The sequence below is a fragment of the Mastigoproctus giganteus genome, chromosome 7 (genome assembly GCF_048544385.1).
Source record: "Mastigoproctus giganteus isolate SK-2022 chromosome 7, ASM4854438v1, whole genome shotgun sequence".
NCBI classification, from domain to species: Eukaryota; Metazoa; Arthropoda; class Arachnida; order Uropygi; family Thelyphonidae; genus Mastigoproctus; species Mastigoproctus giganteus.
Genome location: NC_143581.1, coordinates 65,699,493 through 65,714,411, shown reverse-complemented (window position 1 = coordinate 65,714,411; position 14,919 = coordinate 65,699,493). Strand labels below are relative to the sequence as shown.

Here is a 14,919-nt window from a genome sequence, read left to right as displayed (position 1 = left end):
ACTTCCTCTCTTTGCAACTTGACTTTCTCCAGTCCAACTTTCCTAACAGTGAGGTAATTTTCCTCTCACAAACAACCCTTCTAAGTATGCGGTCGAAGTGAGAGGTCCTTTAAGCACCTCATCACAACTTGGTGATTGTCTCTTCTCCAATGGAGCCTTTATCTCATGGCTATTCCCAACCTCATGTTGTTTGGCATTACAAGAATGCAAAATGGGATGACCTGCGAGATTTCTTTTCTTCTTTTCCTTGGTTGGATTGCTGTTTCAAAACTTCTGATGTCAAAGATTTTAAATAGGGTTAGTAGCATTCGTTAGCTTCTTATTTTGAATTTAACCAGCGATCTTTGGAAGTTACGACTCTTGGTGTTGGCACCAATATTGTTGAACTATCCGCTATATTGTAGTTGATAAGAAATAGCTTAATATATATGCAGGGTGTCTCAAAAATATTGGTACAAACGTTTAGGGGAGGTAGGTCACATCTAAAGGAATGTGAATTGCATAGGAACCCATAACCGGAAGCGTCATGGGAAAGTAGTAGTAGAGGCACAAGAAGCAGAAATGACACAAGACAGTAATTAGTGGCATACATTTATTTGACATAATATTAACAATGGAGTATGAGATGGATGCATTTCATGATGTTACAACAGATGCTCGAAGGTTCCACCATGAGACGCGATGCATGCGTGACACCGACGTAGCATGGATTGGCTGACACGGTCAAACACACCTGGAGTTTCTTTGACAGTAGCAGCAGCACAGACGAGTCTCAACACGAGATCCATTTCTGTCTCCACAGGTGATTCTTACACGATAGATTTGAGGGCCCCCACAGAAAGAAATCAAGGCTCGATAAATCAGGTGAGCACTGGGGGCCAGGCAACAGGTCCACCACAGCCAATCCATTGATGCCCAAAACGCCTATTCAAATGGTCACGAACACACCTTCCATAATAGGCAGACACCCCCGTCATGTTGAAACCAAATGTTGCATCTCACATTTGCTGGAACATCGTCAAGTAACTCTGGTAGAACTTGTTCAAGAAAGATCCGATATTTAGCGGCGTTCATGAAGGATGGCAACAGGTATGGGCTGACTAAGCAGTCACCAACCATACCTGGCCACACTTATTGCAAAGCGATGTTGTGCCGCATGGGGGTGCACACCGTGTGGGTTGTCGTGAGCCCACACATGAGCATTGTGCTGAATGAATAAGCCTTTCAGCCTCATTCGTGACAAAACATAGACTGGAAAATTCAAGTCTTGAACACTTTCTTGGAGAAACCACTGCACAAAAGCCACACGTGCAGGATGATCTTGGGGGAGCAGTAACTGAACCCTTTGGAGATGAAAGGGGTGTAAGGAATCATCATGCCAAACACGCTGTACACTGCAACGAGACACTCCTAAGGCAGAGGCAATGGCACGTATGCTCGTAGTAGGATTATTCTGGACGGCATTCAACACACTTTCTTCTATCGCGGGAGTTCATGTCAAACGTGGTCTGCCCACACTACTCCTGTTACCTCTAAATGACCCATAATCGCACAAATTTTGATGCACACACGCAAACAAACGGTGGTCCGGTACATGTCTGTCTGTCTGGGAAGCGTTCTCCATAAATTCGTTGATCGGCTCGTCCATTGCCCTCTGCTAATCCATACACTAGGTGCATGTCTGCCAGCTCATAGTTCGTATATCGATGCATGCTCTTCGTGCGGCGACTACTGCTTGAATGAGTAAACCAGAAATTTTCTCTCTCGCGAACTGATGAATAGCGCCGTGTACCGACTTACGGTGACGTTTCCGGTTATGGGTTCCTATGCGATTCACATTCCTTTAGATGTTACCTACCTCCCCTAAACATTTGTACCAATATTTTTGAGACACCCTGTATATCTCGACACACCCTGAGACACCCTGTATTTTTGAGACACCCTGTATATGTAAGGTATAAAGTAAAACTAGATAGTGTAATACGAAGCACTGTATTAGGAATCTGTTAACTTATTATAGTATTATCAATTAATCAAAATAATATTAATCTTATTAAAATACATTGTTAATGGAATTGTATTTAAATGGAAATTATGACCCAGACTAGAGCTGCGAAGTTAAGATCACAGACTAGCGAGAGTGCTGTGACTTGGGGGAGAAACAAAGGGGGCGATTCTCCAACGCATCACAGTCTCTAAAAATATGCGAAATGTGAAATGTTTGCCGACTTTTCTAAAACAGGACATGATCCAGCCAAGGAGGATGCCTTTGTGTGTGCTAGGTGTCTAGAGTGTCAAGAAATTAGGCACCAACTCAGTGTTCTGATGGAGGTCTATGACAGCTTGAGGTGTAGGGTAAATGCCCTTGAAGAAATTAATATGAGGGACCCATCAAGCTCTCAGCTGCCCAGCTCAATGACAGAGCTCACTCCTGTGCATCAGGCAAATCAGAGGCAATCTCCAAGGCAGAATGTTCTGGTCCCAAAGGAACTAGTTATTGTTGGTGACTCTATTGTCAGGGAGATGGGGATTATACTATGCAAGAAAGATAGGTGGAACAGGACCAGGGTTTGGTTTGGTTTTTTTTGGTTTTATTGGCGCATCAGGGCCAGGGTATCTCTGCCAGGGACAAAAGTGGATAATGTTGTAGAGTAGAGCAGATATCATCTTTTAAGGGCACAAAAGGTGATGTTGTTCTACAAGTTGGAACTAATGACATCAGGAGAAAGAGATCTGCAGATTTACCCAACAAGTACAGGCCAATGTTGAAAAAAAGTTGCGAGTTATTGTTGAATGTGAAAGTGTCTGCAATTCTGCCCAGACAATAGGAGGGAGTATATGAGAGCCTTGTCGATCAATTTGGACCTGGAGAGATTGTGCAGAGCTCAAGGGGTAGAATTTTTTTCAGTCTGGTCTGTGCTTGTTGACAGGAGAGACTGCTTCTACAGGGATGGGGTACACTTAAATAGAAAGGGTGCAAGAATATTTGCTGATGCTATCGAGGCAGTGTTAGGTGGGTCGGAAAACTGCTAGCTTGGGGGGATACACAGACTAAAAGGTTCATTATAATTATTCTATAAGAAGAATAGATATTATTGTTTTAGCTCTAATGCAAAAGTACATTTTTCCTTGAAGCATATTTATAGACATAAATGTGTTTCTCGAAAATTGTTCAATAACCAGATATACCTCTCTAATGTCTAGAAAAATTGAAAATTCAACTCTCAAATTCATGGAAGGTGGATTTTAAAGCATTTGCTGTAATTGTAATAACAACTGCAATAAAAAATAATTCCTCACCAACATCTGTCCAAAAGTGTGGTCCTTCTCTAAACCACAATATTCCCAACAGCTGGCTCTGCCCATGAAGAGTATCTGCATGTTGTAAGGCATCCAAAATATCCCTTGTTGAACGGTTCTTGAATTCCTGAAATAATAAGTGATTACTTATTTGTTTATTAATACAAACCTTGGAATCAAATTGATGCCAGACCTGAAATGAAAAAATAAAAAAACAAAATAATGCTCATAGTACAACCCATTTTGTTTAATTTCTTTAAATTTCATTTCATAAAAACTTGTAAAATTTTACTTTACTACAAATTACTTTATTTTACTTGTAAAATTACAAGTTTTTATGAACCTCAGAAATTTTGTAAAGAATTTTTGAGGATCCTATTTCTGAAATATGATTAGATTATCAAAGCTGATGCTGGTCCAGGGGTAACGTATAATGGAATTTGTATGCTCTCAGAAAAAATACATGGGTCATTGTTAAATGAGATGGGGGTACACTGGCTGCCATAAAAAGTTACAATTAAATTGTAAACTCTCTGGCTAATTGGTGCCTGTACAGAGAATTTATTTTATTTTATGATCATCTATATGCCCAGGAATTCTTGTTCTTTTCACTCCAACTACTGCTTTGGCTTCAGCAGCTAAAATTCACAATCCTATTACTTCATTATGGTAAAATCCATAAATACAAATAATCCAAATAAAATTTTATTTTATTTCATTTGGATTATTTATTTTATTTTATGGTTATCTATATGGCCAGAAATGCTTTTTCTTTTTATTCCAACTATAGTTTTGGCTTCAGTTGTTAAAATTCACTATGCTATTACTTCATTATGATAAAATTCATTGCTTCATAATGAATGAATTGCTTCATAATGAAATTCCTTACTTCACGATGCCCAAATTTCACTACTTCATTAAAGAAGTAATGGAATTTGGTCTAGACAGTGTGGTAGATAACTCTGATCAACCGGTGCAATACCACCACCTTGCTTATTGGAGGCTTGAAGTGGTGAAACCCATGTTTAGTTTCTAGAGCAAAGTTTCCAGCATCCTTCCCCCCCACCCCCTCCTTTGTGAATTGGGGTCACATTTGCGCATTTCCAGTCTATGGGTACCTCCCCTGAGTCCAAGGAAGCTCTCATAATTATGGCTAAGGGTTTGCTTACTTCCTTTGCTGCCTCCTTTAATATAACCGGATAGATCCCATCCACCCCGGGTGCCTTTCTTGTGTTTATCTTCAACAGTTTCTCCTCCACTTTACTCCCAGTTATTTCAAGATTCTGTAGCTTACTGCTAGAGTTGAATACACCTCTGGCATTCCCCTTGCTGAATAACTCCTCATGTGTGAATGTCGATGCAAAATATTCATTTAGTTTGTTAGCTACCTGAGCAGGATCATCAACAGTTGACCCATCAATATCAAGTGGACCAATCTGATTCATCCCCTTCCTTCTAGAGTTAACATAAGTAAAGAACTCTTTGCTGTTTTTCTTTGCATCCCTTGCCAAGGATTTCTCGTAATCTGCCTTTGCCTGCCTAACCTCCTTTGTAACTTGGTTGCATATCAACTTGTATCTATCATAGGCTTCTGTGTCATGTGTTAATTTGTAAGTATCCCATGCATTTTTCTTCTCTGCCATATGCCTCATTAGTTCATCTGACATCCATTTTGGCCTAAACCTTGAACAATATTTCTTAGTTGGTATGTAAAGCCTAGTAGCTTCAAAGATAAGTTCTTTGAATGCTTCCCATTTTGAATTTGCTGTTGGTAACATCATCAGTTGGTCCCACTGTATAGAATTTAAATACTGTCTCAGTCCATCGTAGTCGCCTTTACGGAAGCAATAACCCTTCCCTTTACCCCTAATGGTAGTTACCTCTTTGAGTAAATCCCACTTCAGCACACTGTGATCACTGCCACCTAGTGGTTCGTTTATCTGCAGATTCTTAATGCATGAAGAATCACTGCTGATAATCAAATCAAGAGTATTACTCCCTCTAGTTGCCTCCCAAACATGCTGATGTAGAAAACAATCATCCAATAAATCCACAAAAGCCCTGCTAGTGTGTGAGTAAGTAACCAGCCCCCAAATTCCAGTCAATATCTGGGAAATTAAAATCTCCCATTATAAGACTCTCTGATTTACTGGCCCACTCTATTTCCCTGTACAGTTCCTTATTATACTCATCAGAGTCATTAGGCCTATAGCACACTCCTACTCTCAATTTTGATCTCCCAATGCTTATGTCACACCAAACTGACTCAACACTGCATTGTCCGGCGATGTCGACTGGCTTCACTTCCTTGGTTTTTATGTGTTTCTTAACTAATAGCATAATCCCTCCCTCCCCCTTCCTATCCTGTCTATCCTTTCTGTAGACGTTGTACTCCCCAAATTGCAGTTCTGCATCCCTTATATCTGTGTGACACCACGTCTCTGATATCCCAACAATATCTGCCTTTGATTTTAAGAGGTGCCCTTAACAAAATAACAAAATGGACAAGAGGAAGAGTTCTTTCAGATAAAAACACTACGAGAGCAAAAAAGAAGAGGCTTGTTATTACATTAGAGCAAAAAGTTTATGTGATTGAATAACATGAACATGGTCATAGCAACTATAAAATAGGACGAGATGTCGGAATGCTTTAATCTATGGTACGGAATATTATAAAACACATAGGGGAAATAAAAGAAAAAAGGTAAAGTTGCATCAGCTTTTTGTGGTTTCCAAACATATACAAGGAATAGAAGTGTTACAATGATAGAAACACATAGGGGAAATAAAAGAAAAAAGGTAAAGTTGCATCAGCTTTTTGTGGTTTCCAAACATATACAAGGAATAGAAGTGTTACAATGATAGAAATGGAACATCTTTTAACTGTATGAATTGAGGATTACAATCAAAAACATATTCCCCTTAGCAGAGCAGTCATTCAGACAAAAGCTTTAAATGTGTTTAAAAAAGTGGAAGAAAAAATTAATGAAGTAGAAGAAACATTTAATGCAAGTGTTGGTTGGTTTGATTGATTTAAAATTCAAGCTCAGCTGCATAATGTTAAAATTACAGGTGAGGTGGCCAGTGCAAATGAGGACGCAGCATCTAAATATCCTGATGTTTAAAAAAAAATAATCGAAGATGGTGGATATACTGATCAATAAATATTTAATGTGGATGAAACTGGTTTAATCTGGAAAAGGATGCCTTCCAGAACTTACATTTCTAAGAAAGAAAAAACAACCTGGATTTAAAGTATTTAAAGATCACCTAACACTTTTACTGGGAGGTAATGCTCAAAGCGATTTAAAATTGAAACCGATGATTGTTTATCAGTCTCGAAATGCTTGCGCTCTAAAAGGCTACAATTATAGATCACCTCCAGTTATTTGACGATCAAATAAGAAAGTATGGGTGACCCAAGTTGTATTCACTGACTGATTTTCAAGCTATTTTTGCCCAGCTGTTGAAAATTATTCCAAGGAAAGCAACATCACATTTAAAGTACTACTGATTTTAGATAATACTCCAGGTCATCCAACTACACTCGGTTCATTATGTGAAAATGTAAAAAATCATTTTTTTGCTGCTAAACACAACATCTTTGTTGCAGCCCATGGATCGAGGGACCATAGCAACATTTAAGGCCTACTACATAAGAAAAACATCTGAACAGGCAATTGTTAAAACTCACAGGAGATGATGCAATTTCCTTAACAGAGTTCTGGAAAAATTATAACATCAGACATGCAATAGAAAATATTCAGCATGCTTGGCAACAAATAACTGCAAACATGTGTGGGTGTGGAAGTACATTTTGCCTCATTGTGCAAATAGTAATGGAAAAATTGAAGAAAAAACTGTTATAGAAGAAACAACAAATATTGGAAGAGAACTTGGATTTGATGAACTAGAAAATGACAATGTTCTGGAACTGCTCAATTCACATTTGGAAGAATTGACTGATGATGATCAACTACTTTTAGATCAACAAAGAGCATTTGAGGAAGCTGACAATGATGCCGAAGAACGAGATAATGTGCAAGTGAAGGAGTTCACTCTCAAGGAATTGGAAGGAATCTTTTGAGCTGTAGAAGTCGTGAAGCAAAAAATTATGGATGCTGACCCTAACCTCGATCAAACCATGCACATTTGCCAAGCTGTGGATAAAGCACTCTGCATCACCAGTATATGTATGAAGATTTAAAGAATGAGAAAACAGTTCAGTCTGCACTGCTAAAATATTTCGAGACAATAAAGATGTTTTCGTCAGTGTAAGCTTACCTTTAGGAACAATATTTAGAATTTTTTTTGTTTTTATTTTGCTTTCTATAATTATAGTACTCAATGACTTTGCTAACAATAAATTTAAATTATAAGTATATTCTTTTTATCCTTTACTATAAAATTTCATTAATAAACATATAAAAACTTGTTTTTAAAATTTTTCATTGCCTATTTCCATCGAGCTGGAACCAATTATCATATTATAACTTAATACACATAATTATAACTTCGAATAATGTGACCACTTCATGGGATTCAATTATCCGCACTAAAATCACGACCTAGCTGTATATATATAATTTTGACACTCCCTCTCTCTCTCTCTCTCTCTCTCTCTCTCTCTCTCTCTCTCTCTCTCTCTCTTTCTTTCTTTCTTTCTTTCTTTCTCTCTCTCTCTCTCTCTCTCTCTCTCTCTCTCTAGAAGAACTCAAAAGAACTGAATAAAAGTCTCCTAAAGAGTCCAAATAATTTTTTTTAAGGCCGCACACACTTTTAAGACTAAGATCAGTGGCAAAAATATATTTAACTGAATTAAAAGCAAATTTATATGCTTAGCTAGCCTATCAACCCTAAAGAACTGCTAGAACATGGATAGCAAACATATATAACATGAGTCCCAATCTTCATATGCCAAAAAATTTGTTGACATGTGAAGAAATACAGACAATGTAAAAAAAAAAGGGAAGAAAAGTCGATTTTTTAACAATACATTTAAAATAAAATTAAAAAAAAAAAAAAGGGCCTACTGTGAGTAGTTTTGGCATTGATTTATTACACTGACTTATTTAATGCATAATATATATCTACAAATTTATTACACTAAAAAAACATTAAGAAACACACAGATTGCACCACTTTCAGTTATTTCAGAGCACAACATTGATTAGTTCAGATTGGGTGTTACATTGCTTTGCCTGAATCAGTAATAATAGTAATACAGGCATATGATGCAAGAAAGCAAGTGTATGAGCTTATGTAGCATCAGCCAAAAAAAAAAAAAAAAAAAAAAATTCCCACAACCATTTCCTCGAAATGTTTGTCCAGCTTCTCCTTGAATTTATTTAAGCTACCAACTTCAACAACAACAGATGGAAGTTTGTTCCAGCAATTAACCACCTGCTGCCTAAAGGCAAATTTCCGCACATCTATTCTACAACTGTCTTTCCTCAATTTGAATTTATGCCCCCTTAGGTTCGTAATCTGAGGAAGTGTAAGAATCCTATCAGAATTCATTGCGCTCAACCCATTCCAGGGCTTATACACCTCAATCAGATCACCTCATAGGTGCCTAGTCTCCAGCCACTGCAATTTGCAGAACTTAAGTCTCTCTCTCTCTCTCTTTTTTTTTTATGTGAACCCCAAACATGAGAGGTATTAGAACCTATAGTACTTAGAGCCGTGCTTGGGTAGGAGGTTGAGAAGACGAAAGAAGATATTTGTTGACATTGGACATGAACTTCTGTAGATTGTAATTTTCAGGAAATACATATGAAGGAAGGTTGTTCCAGAAAACGGCAGTTGAATGAATAAATGAGGAAGATGAAAAGTTGGTTCTGTGGGTTTGAAGTTGGACAGTAAATGGATGTTGGCTGGTGCCAGCATGTGTTCGGACTGTTTTGAAAGAGAGAGCGGGAATTATAGAAGCCAATTCGGAAGAACAGTGCCCATGGAAGTATCTGTAGAAGAGGCATGCAGCAGAAACAGTACATTTATGAGAAGGCGAGTGGAGAGACTCTGTTAGAGATGAATCATTAATTAACCTAACTGCCCTCTTCTGAATGGAATCAAAAAGCCTGAGAGAGGTTTTGGGGGCAACACCCCAGATGTGAGAACATTATTCCATGGCAGGGGGGATTTGCGATTTATACAGAATGAGCAGCTGTTTGGAAGAAAAGTAAAGCCCAGAGCAAAAGAGAAAACCAAATTTTTTAGATGCAGAGGAAACAATATTTGTAATGTGCTTGTGCCAAGAGAGATTAGAAGTCAGGATAATCCCCAAAAGAGATATATCATTTTTCCTAGAAATCGGAGTGTCACTAAAGATAAGCATAGGAGCAGAAGAATCCTTTTTGCGAGATATAAGACAAGACTCAGTTTTAGAAGGGTTGAAATCAACTAAGTTGTCTTTGCCCCACTGGAGAATTACCTGAAGATCGGCATTTAAGGAATGGGTTGCAGATTTTCGAGAAGTTGAAGCTGATTGAGCAGGACAAGGTTTCTCAAAATGGAAAATTGAATGCAATGTGCTATCATCGGCAAAACTATGGTTAGGATTTCCAGTCAATGGAAGAAGGTCATTGATATGCAAGAGGAAAAGAGTGGGGGAAAGAACTGAACCTTGGGGGACACCGGCATTAGTGGAGAAGTTAGAAGACAGAGAGCCATCTACCATCACCCTCAGTGAGCGATCAGAGAGAAAACTGGATAACCAATTACTAAAAACAGTTGGCAAACCATAAGATGGAAGCTTGTTTAGAAGACCTTTATGCCAAACACGATCAAAAGCATTTCAGATGTCAAGAGCAACTACTTGTGTTTCACCGAACCTTTCCATTGAATTAGTCCATAAATGGGTAACATGAGACAGAATATCACCGGTGGATCGACACTGATGAAATCCATACTGGCGATCGTTGATTAGACGGAAGGGTTCTAGGTAGTTTAAGAGTTGGCAGTTAATTGATTTCTCCATTACTTTAGAAAGAGTAGAAGTAATTGCAATGGGACGATAATTGGATGTGAGGGATTTGTCACCTTTTTGGAACTGGCTGGATATGGAACTGGCAAATTTCCAAGCAGAAGGAAAAACACCTTTGGAATAAGAAAGTGAAAAAAAGGCGGCAAAGAATAGGAGTAAGTTCAGGAGCACAGGTTTTGAGAACAAGTGGAGAAATACCATCAGGACCTGGAGCTTTCTTAGCATCAAGATTCATCAAAATCCATCTGATATCCTTTTGACGGAAGACCACAGGTGGCATTGAATGGAGCGTGTTGGGAATGGTGGGAGGTGTTTTACCAAGATCATTAATACATGAGCTGGAAGAAAAATGGGATGCTAGCAGGTCAGCTTTATCCTTGGCTGAAGTGACAACAGAACCATCTGGTTTGGACAGAGGTGCAGCAGAGATGGGTAAAAGTTGCGGCCAATAGCTTTGGCAAGAGACCAGAATGCTCGGCTACCATTAGGGCAAGAAGCAAGTTTTCTACTCTTAGCCTGTTCAAACTCTACTTTGGAATGATTAATAACTGCTTTACAATTGTTACGAGCTTTGGTGTAGGCAGAAAATGAAACTGAAGAATTAGAAACAAGCCAATTACGATATGTAACATTCTTCTCTTGAACAGCCTTACCACATTTATTGGAAAACCAAGGTTTAGATAAAGGACGAGATTTTAAAGTGGAGTGTGGGATAAAGGATTCCATTCCTGCAAGAATAATTTCACTGACATGATCTGAGCAAACGTTGACATCAGAAGTTTTGAAACAGTAATCCGACCAAGGAAAAGAAGAAAAGAAGTCTTGCAGGTCATCCCATTTTGCATTCTTGTAATGCCAAACAACACGAGGTTGGGAATAGCCATGAGATAAAGGTTCCGTTGGAGAAGAGACAATCACCAAGTTGTGATCTGAAGTGTCTAAAAGACCTCTCACTTCGACCGTGTACTTAGAAGGGTTGTTTGTGAGAAAAAGATCAAGTGTATTGGCTGTATGATTAGGATTGTCCGGTATTCTTGTAGGTAAATGCACAATCTGTGCTAGGTCATTAGTAATTGCAAAAGCCTCAGCATCTCGACCTGCTGGGTCAGTGTGACTAGAAAACGGAAGCCAGCTGGAGTTGTGAACATAAAATCACCAAGGAAAATTACCTCACTGTTAGGAAAGTTGGACTGGAGAAAGTCAAGTTGCAAAGAGAGGAAGTTTTTTTTTTTTTTTTTGTTGTTGGTGCATAGGCTTCTGTGGCCATAATGCACCTCCTAAGGTCTTTGCAGCACTTTGATCCAAGCCCGAGGCAGGAATCGGACCCGCGACCTTTGGGTAGGGACTTTACCCACCCGGCTAGCCCGGTCGGCTAAGAGAGGAAGTCAAAGAGCTCCAAGTGATTAGTGGAGTTGGGAGAACGGTAGAGACAACAGATGAATTTGACATAATGAGGTAGAGAGATTTTAGGCCAGAGAAGATCAAAGAGAGGAGATTCCAAATTGCCAAGTCTCTGACAGGGAATATCAGCACGGACATATGCACAAGTACCAACTTTGAGGCGAAAGGAATCATACAGCGAATAATTTGGGCATCTGAGATGAGCAGTAGTTCAATCAACCGATAACTGAGATTCTGTCAGAAAAAGTACATGGGGTTTGGCAGACTGCAAGTGGAAATGGACATCGTTGCGATTAGAATTGAGACAACGTATATTTGTGAAATGAATTAGGAAGTCCTTGGGAGGTTTAGATCTTTTCACAGAGAAGCTTGCTCTATTAGTCTGACAATTCATGGTGTATTCAATAGTGAGAAAAAGTGGGTGGGACATGTTGTATGAAGTAATGAAATTTTTGGATATGGCGTACATGTTGTAAGAATATACCCAGATCCTTGACATAACGTGGCCTCAACAATGCTCCCCACATACACACTACTCGGACTCCCTCCAGTCACTATCTGGCAGAGTAGAGGTAGCAAGATTATACACTAGCTGATCCGGAAGCCTCATAGAGAGTTACCAATAGGTTCAGTCTGGTGTACTAACTAGCGGCCGGCCTGCGAACACTGTTTTGGAGCTGTACCCTCGAAATGTAAGGAATATTGGATCTCGCCACGACGTTCATCATAACCTCAAAAGTCATCAATCATACTGCATGATGGAAGAGATAGGGAAGGGTTGACCGGAAATTAGCTCTAGAGACTAAACATGGGTTCCACCACTTCAAGCCTCCAATAAGCAAAGTGGTGGTATTTCACCGGTTGATGGGAGTCATCTACCACCTAGTACTGCCTGGTAACATAGAGGGGTGGCATTCCTCCATGTGGCGTAAGCGCCTTGACCCCTGCTTACGTTGGTTCACACCTGGGTGGTCACCCACCATGTACTTGTGCATGGAGGTTATACCCAGGATTACTAACAGTCCCACCATCGTGAAGGTGCAAACAGAGGATCTGGCTGTCACAGACCATCCGGACTTCGCCGAAATTGGGTCCACTTGACTTGAGTATCACCCGAATATCAGTTCCATCAGCGTTTTAGACTCCCAGGTAGCAAGTACAGCTTGTGTGGCATATCTGAGAGAATGTCTGTGACAACCTCAAGGACCATGACCCCTTCTTTCTGCCCTATCCTTCCCTATAGATGAAAAAAAAAAAAAAAAAAAAAAGGGTAAACTGCAGCCATTATCAACCCACTGCAGGATGGAAACCTCCTCAACAATTCATGCTGAGAGCAATAGAACATAATCTGCCACACTGGTCCAGTGTGGGTTGGCAAATCGACCATATTTAGCAGTCAGGGGCTTTAACTCCAGTCTATTCAAAGAGCACGTGCTACTGCACTCCCACTCCTGACCACTCAGCTATAGAGGCCGTTCCCTATATATATATTGTGCATACCATACCGAAACTCATCATGTCCTATTTCCGGGTGGCACCATGTTTCCGTAAGCAATATTATGTCAGTGTTACTTGTCCTAACCAACAGTTTGAATTCACTCGTTTTATTGACAACACTTCTAACATTACTGTATAAACAATTAAGATTCACTCATTTTATTGACAACACTTCTGTCACTTCTGACAACAGACCTGTACTCCAGACCTGGCGTACAGGTCTGGAGGCCTCATTTTAGGAAGGATGTAGATTTACTTGAGCGTGTACAGAGAAGAGCAACACGATTGGTGAGGGGAATGAAGGGATCCTCTTACCAAGAGAGGCTTAAGTTCTGCAAATTGCAGTGGCTGGAGACTAGGCACCTGCGCGGTGATCTGATTGAGGTCTATAAGGCCTTGAATGGGTTGAGCACGCTGAATTCTGATGGGATCCTTCCACTTGTTCAGATTACGAACCTACGGGAACATAAGTTCAAATTAAGAAAGGACAGATGTAGAATAGATGTGCGGAAATTTTCCTTTAGCCAGCGGGTGGTTAATTGCTGGAACAAACTTCCATCTGTCGTTGTGGAAGTTGATAGGTTAAATAAATTTAAGGAGGAACTGGACAGGCATTTGGAGGGAATGGTGTGATTTTTTTTTTTTTTGGCTGATGCTGCATAAGCTCATACACTTGCTTTCTTGCATCACGTGCCACTACTACTACTACTACTTCTAACATTACTGTATAAACAATTAAGACCTAGTGTTCTTGTACAGTTAACTACTTTGATCCCTGAAGCTATTTAAGCTTGCTTCCCTGGCATTAGCTACCTGCTCATTTGAAACATTTCTGCCCCCAGAACATCTTGCTAATATGATCTGTTGCAGTAACAAACAAGAACTCTTGAGATATATGCAAGCATTACATTGACCAATATCATCAGATAAATACGTATCAATATTACTCTTGTCTCCCCAAACTAGCAGTTTCCCTGAACCCTTAAGGTATCCTCAATAATACTAGCAAAAACCCTTGTACCATCTTTGTTTAAATGTATCCCGTCTCTAAAAAACAGATTTCTTCTACCTACAAGTGTGGGCCAAATTGATAAGATTTCCTCCCAAAAGCCTTGCAGAGTTCTTCAAGTCTTGTGGATGAGTTAATCCACAAGGCTTTCAGCATATAATCTCTCCTATCATGCCTGAACAGAATTGCAGACACAGAGACATTGTTACCTAACTCATGGCATTTCTTGAGCATGGTCCTATATTTGTCTAACAAATCAGATAGTGTGTGTACTTAATATCATTAGTCCCCATATGAATAATAATAATCTCTTTACTCCCTTAAAATATGACAATCTGTTGGTGACATCATTAATTGATGCTCCCAGCAGACATACTCTGGTACTAGTCCACCTACCCGTATTACAAAAAATATTTCCCGTTTCCTGACAAAGGAGTCTCCTAATAGAACTAAGTCCTTTTGAGCCAGAGCAGTTTGCACTTAGTTATTCTGTTTTGGAGCCCAAATTGGAAGTGCATCACTTGGTAGGTTACTAGAATCTTGAGTCCCTGATGAGTTCCTAGTTACATTATTAGCATTAGCATTAGTAGAGGCATACGATGCACGAAAGCAAGCTTATGCAGATTCAGTCAAAAAAAAAAAAAAAAACCTCCCATTTCACCCCTCCATTCGTTGAAAATGCCTGTCCTGCTCAGCCTTAAATTTATTTAGGCTTCCACAACAAAAG

The 14,919-nt window shown here is 39.4% G+C and overlaps 1 protein-coding gene across 3 annotated transcripts in view; it reads right to left on the bottom strand.

The window, feature by feature from the left end:
* The window catches only part of LOC150082968 (putative phosphorylase b kinase regulatory subunit beta), a 735,196-nt gene that overhangs the window by 267,617 nt on the left and 452,660 nt on the right, over positions 1 to 14,919 (bottom strand). For all 3 annotated transcript variants that reach the window (XM_090377701.1, XM_090377699.1, XM_090377700.1), the window contains exon 21: positions 3,301 to 3,427. In XM_090377701.1, coding sequence (XP_090233827.1) covers positions 3,301 to 3,427 — 127 coding nt within the window. The remainder of the gene's footprint in view (positions 1 to 3,300; positions 3,428 to 14,919) is intronic.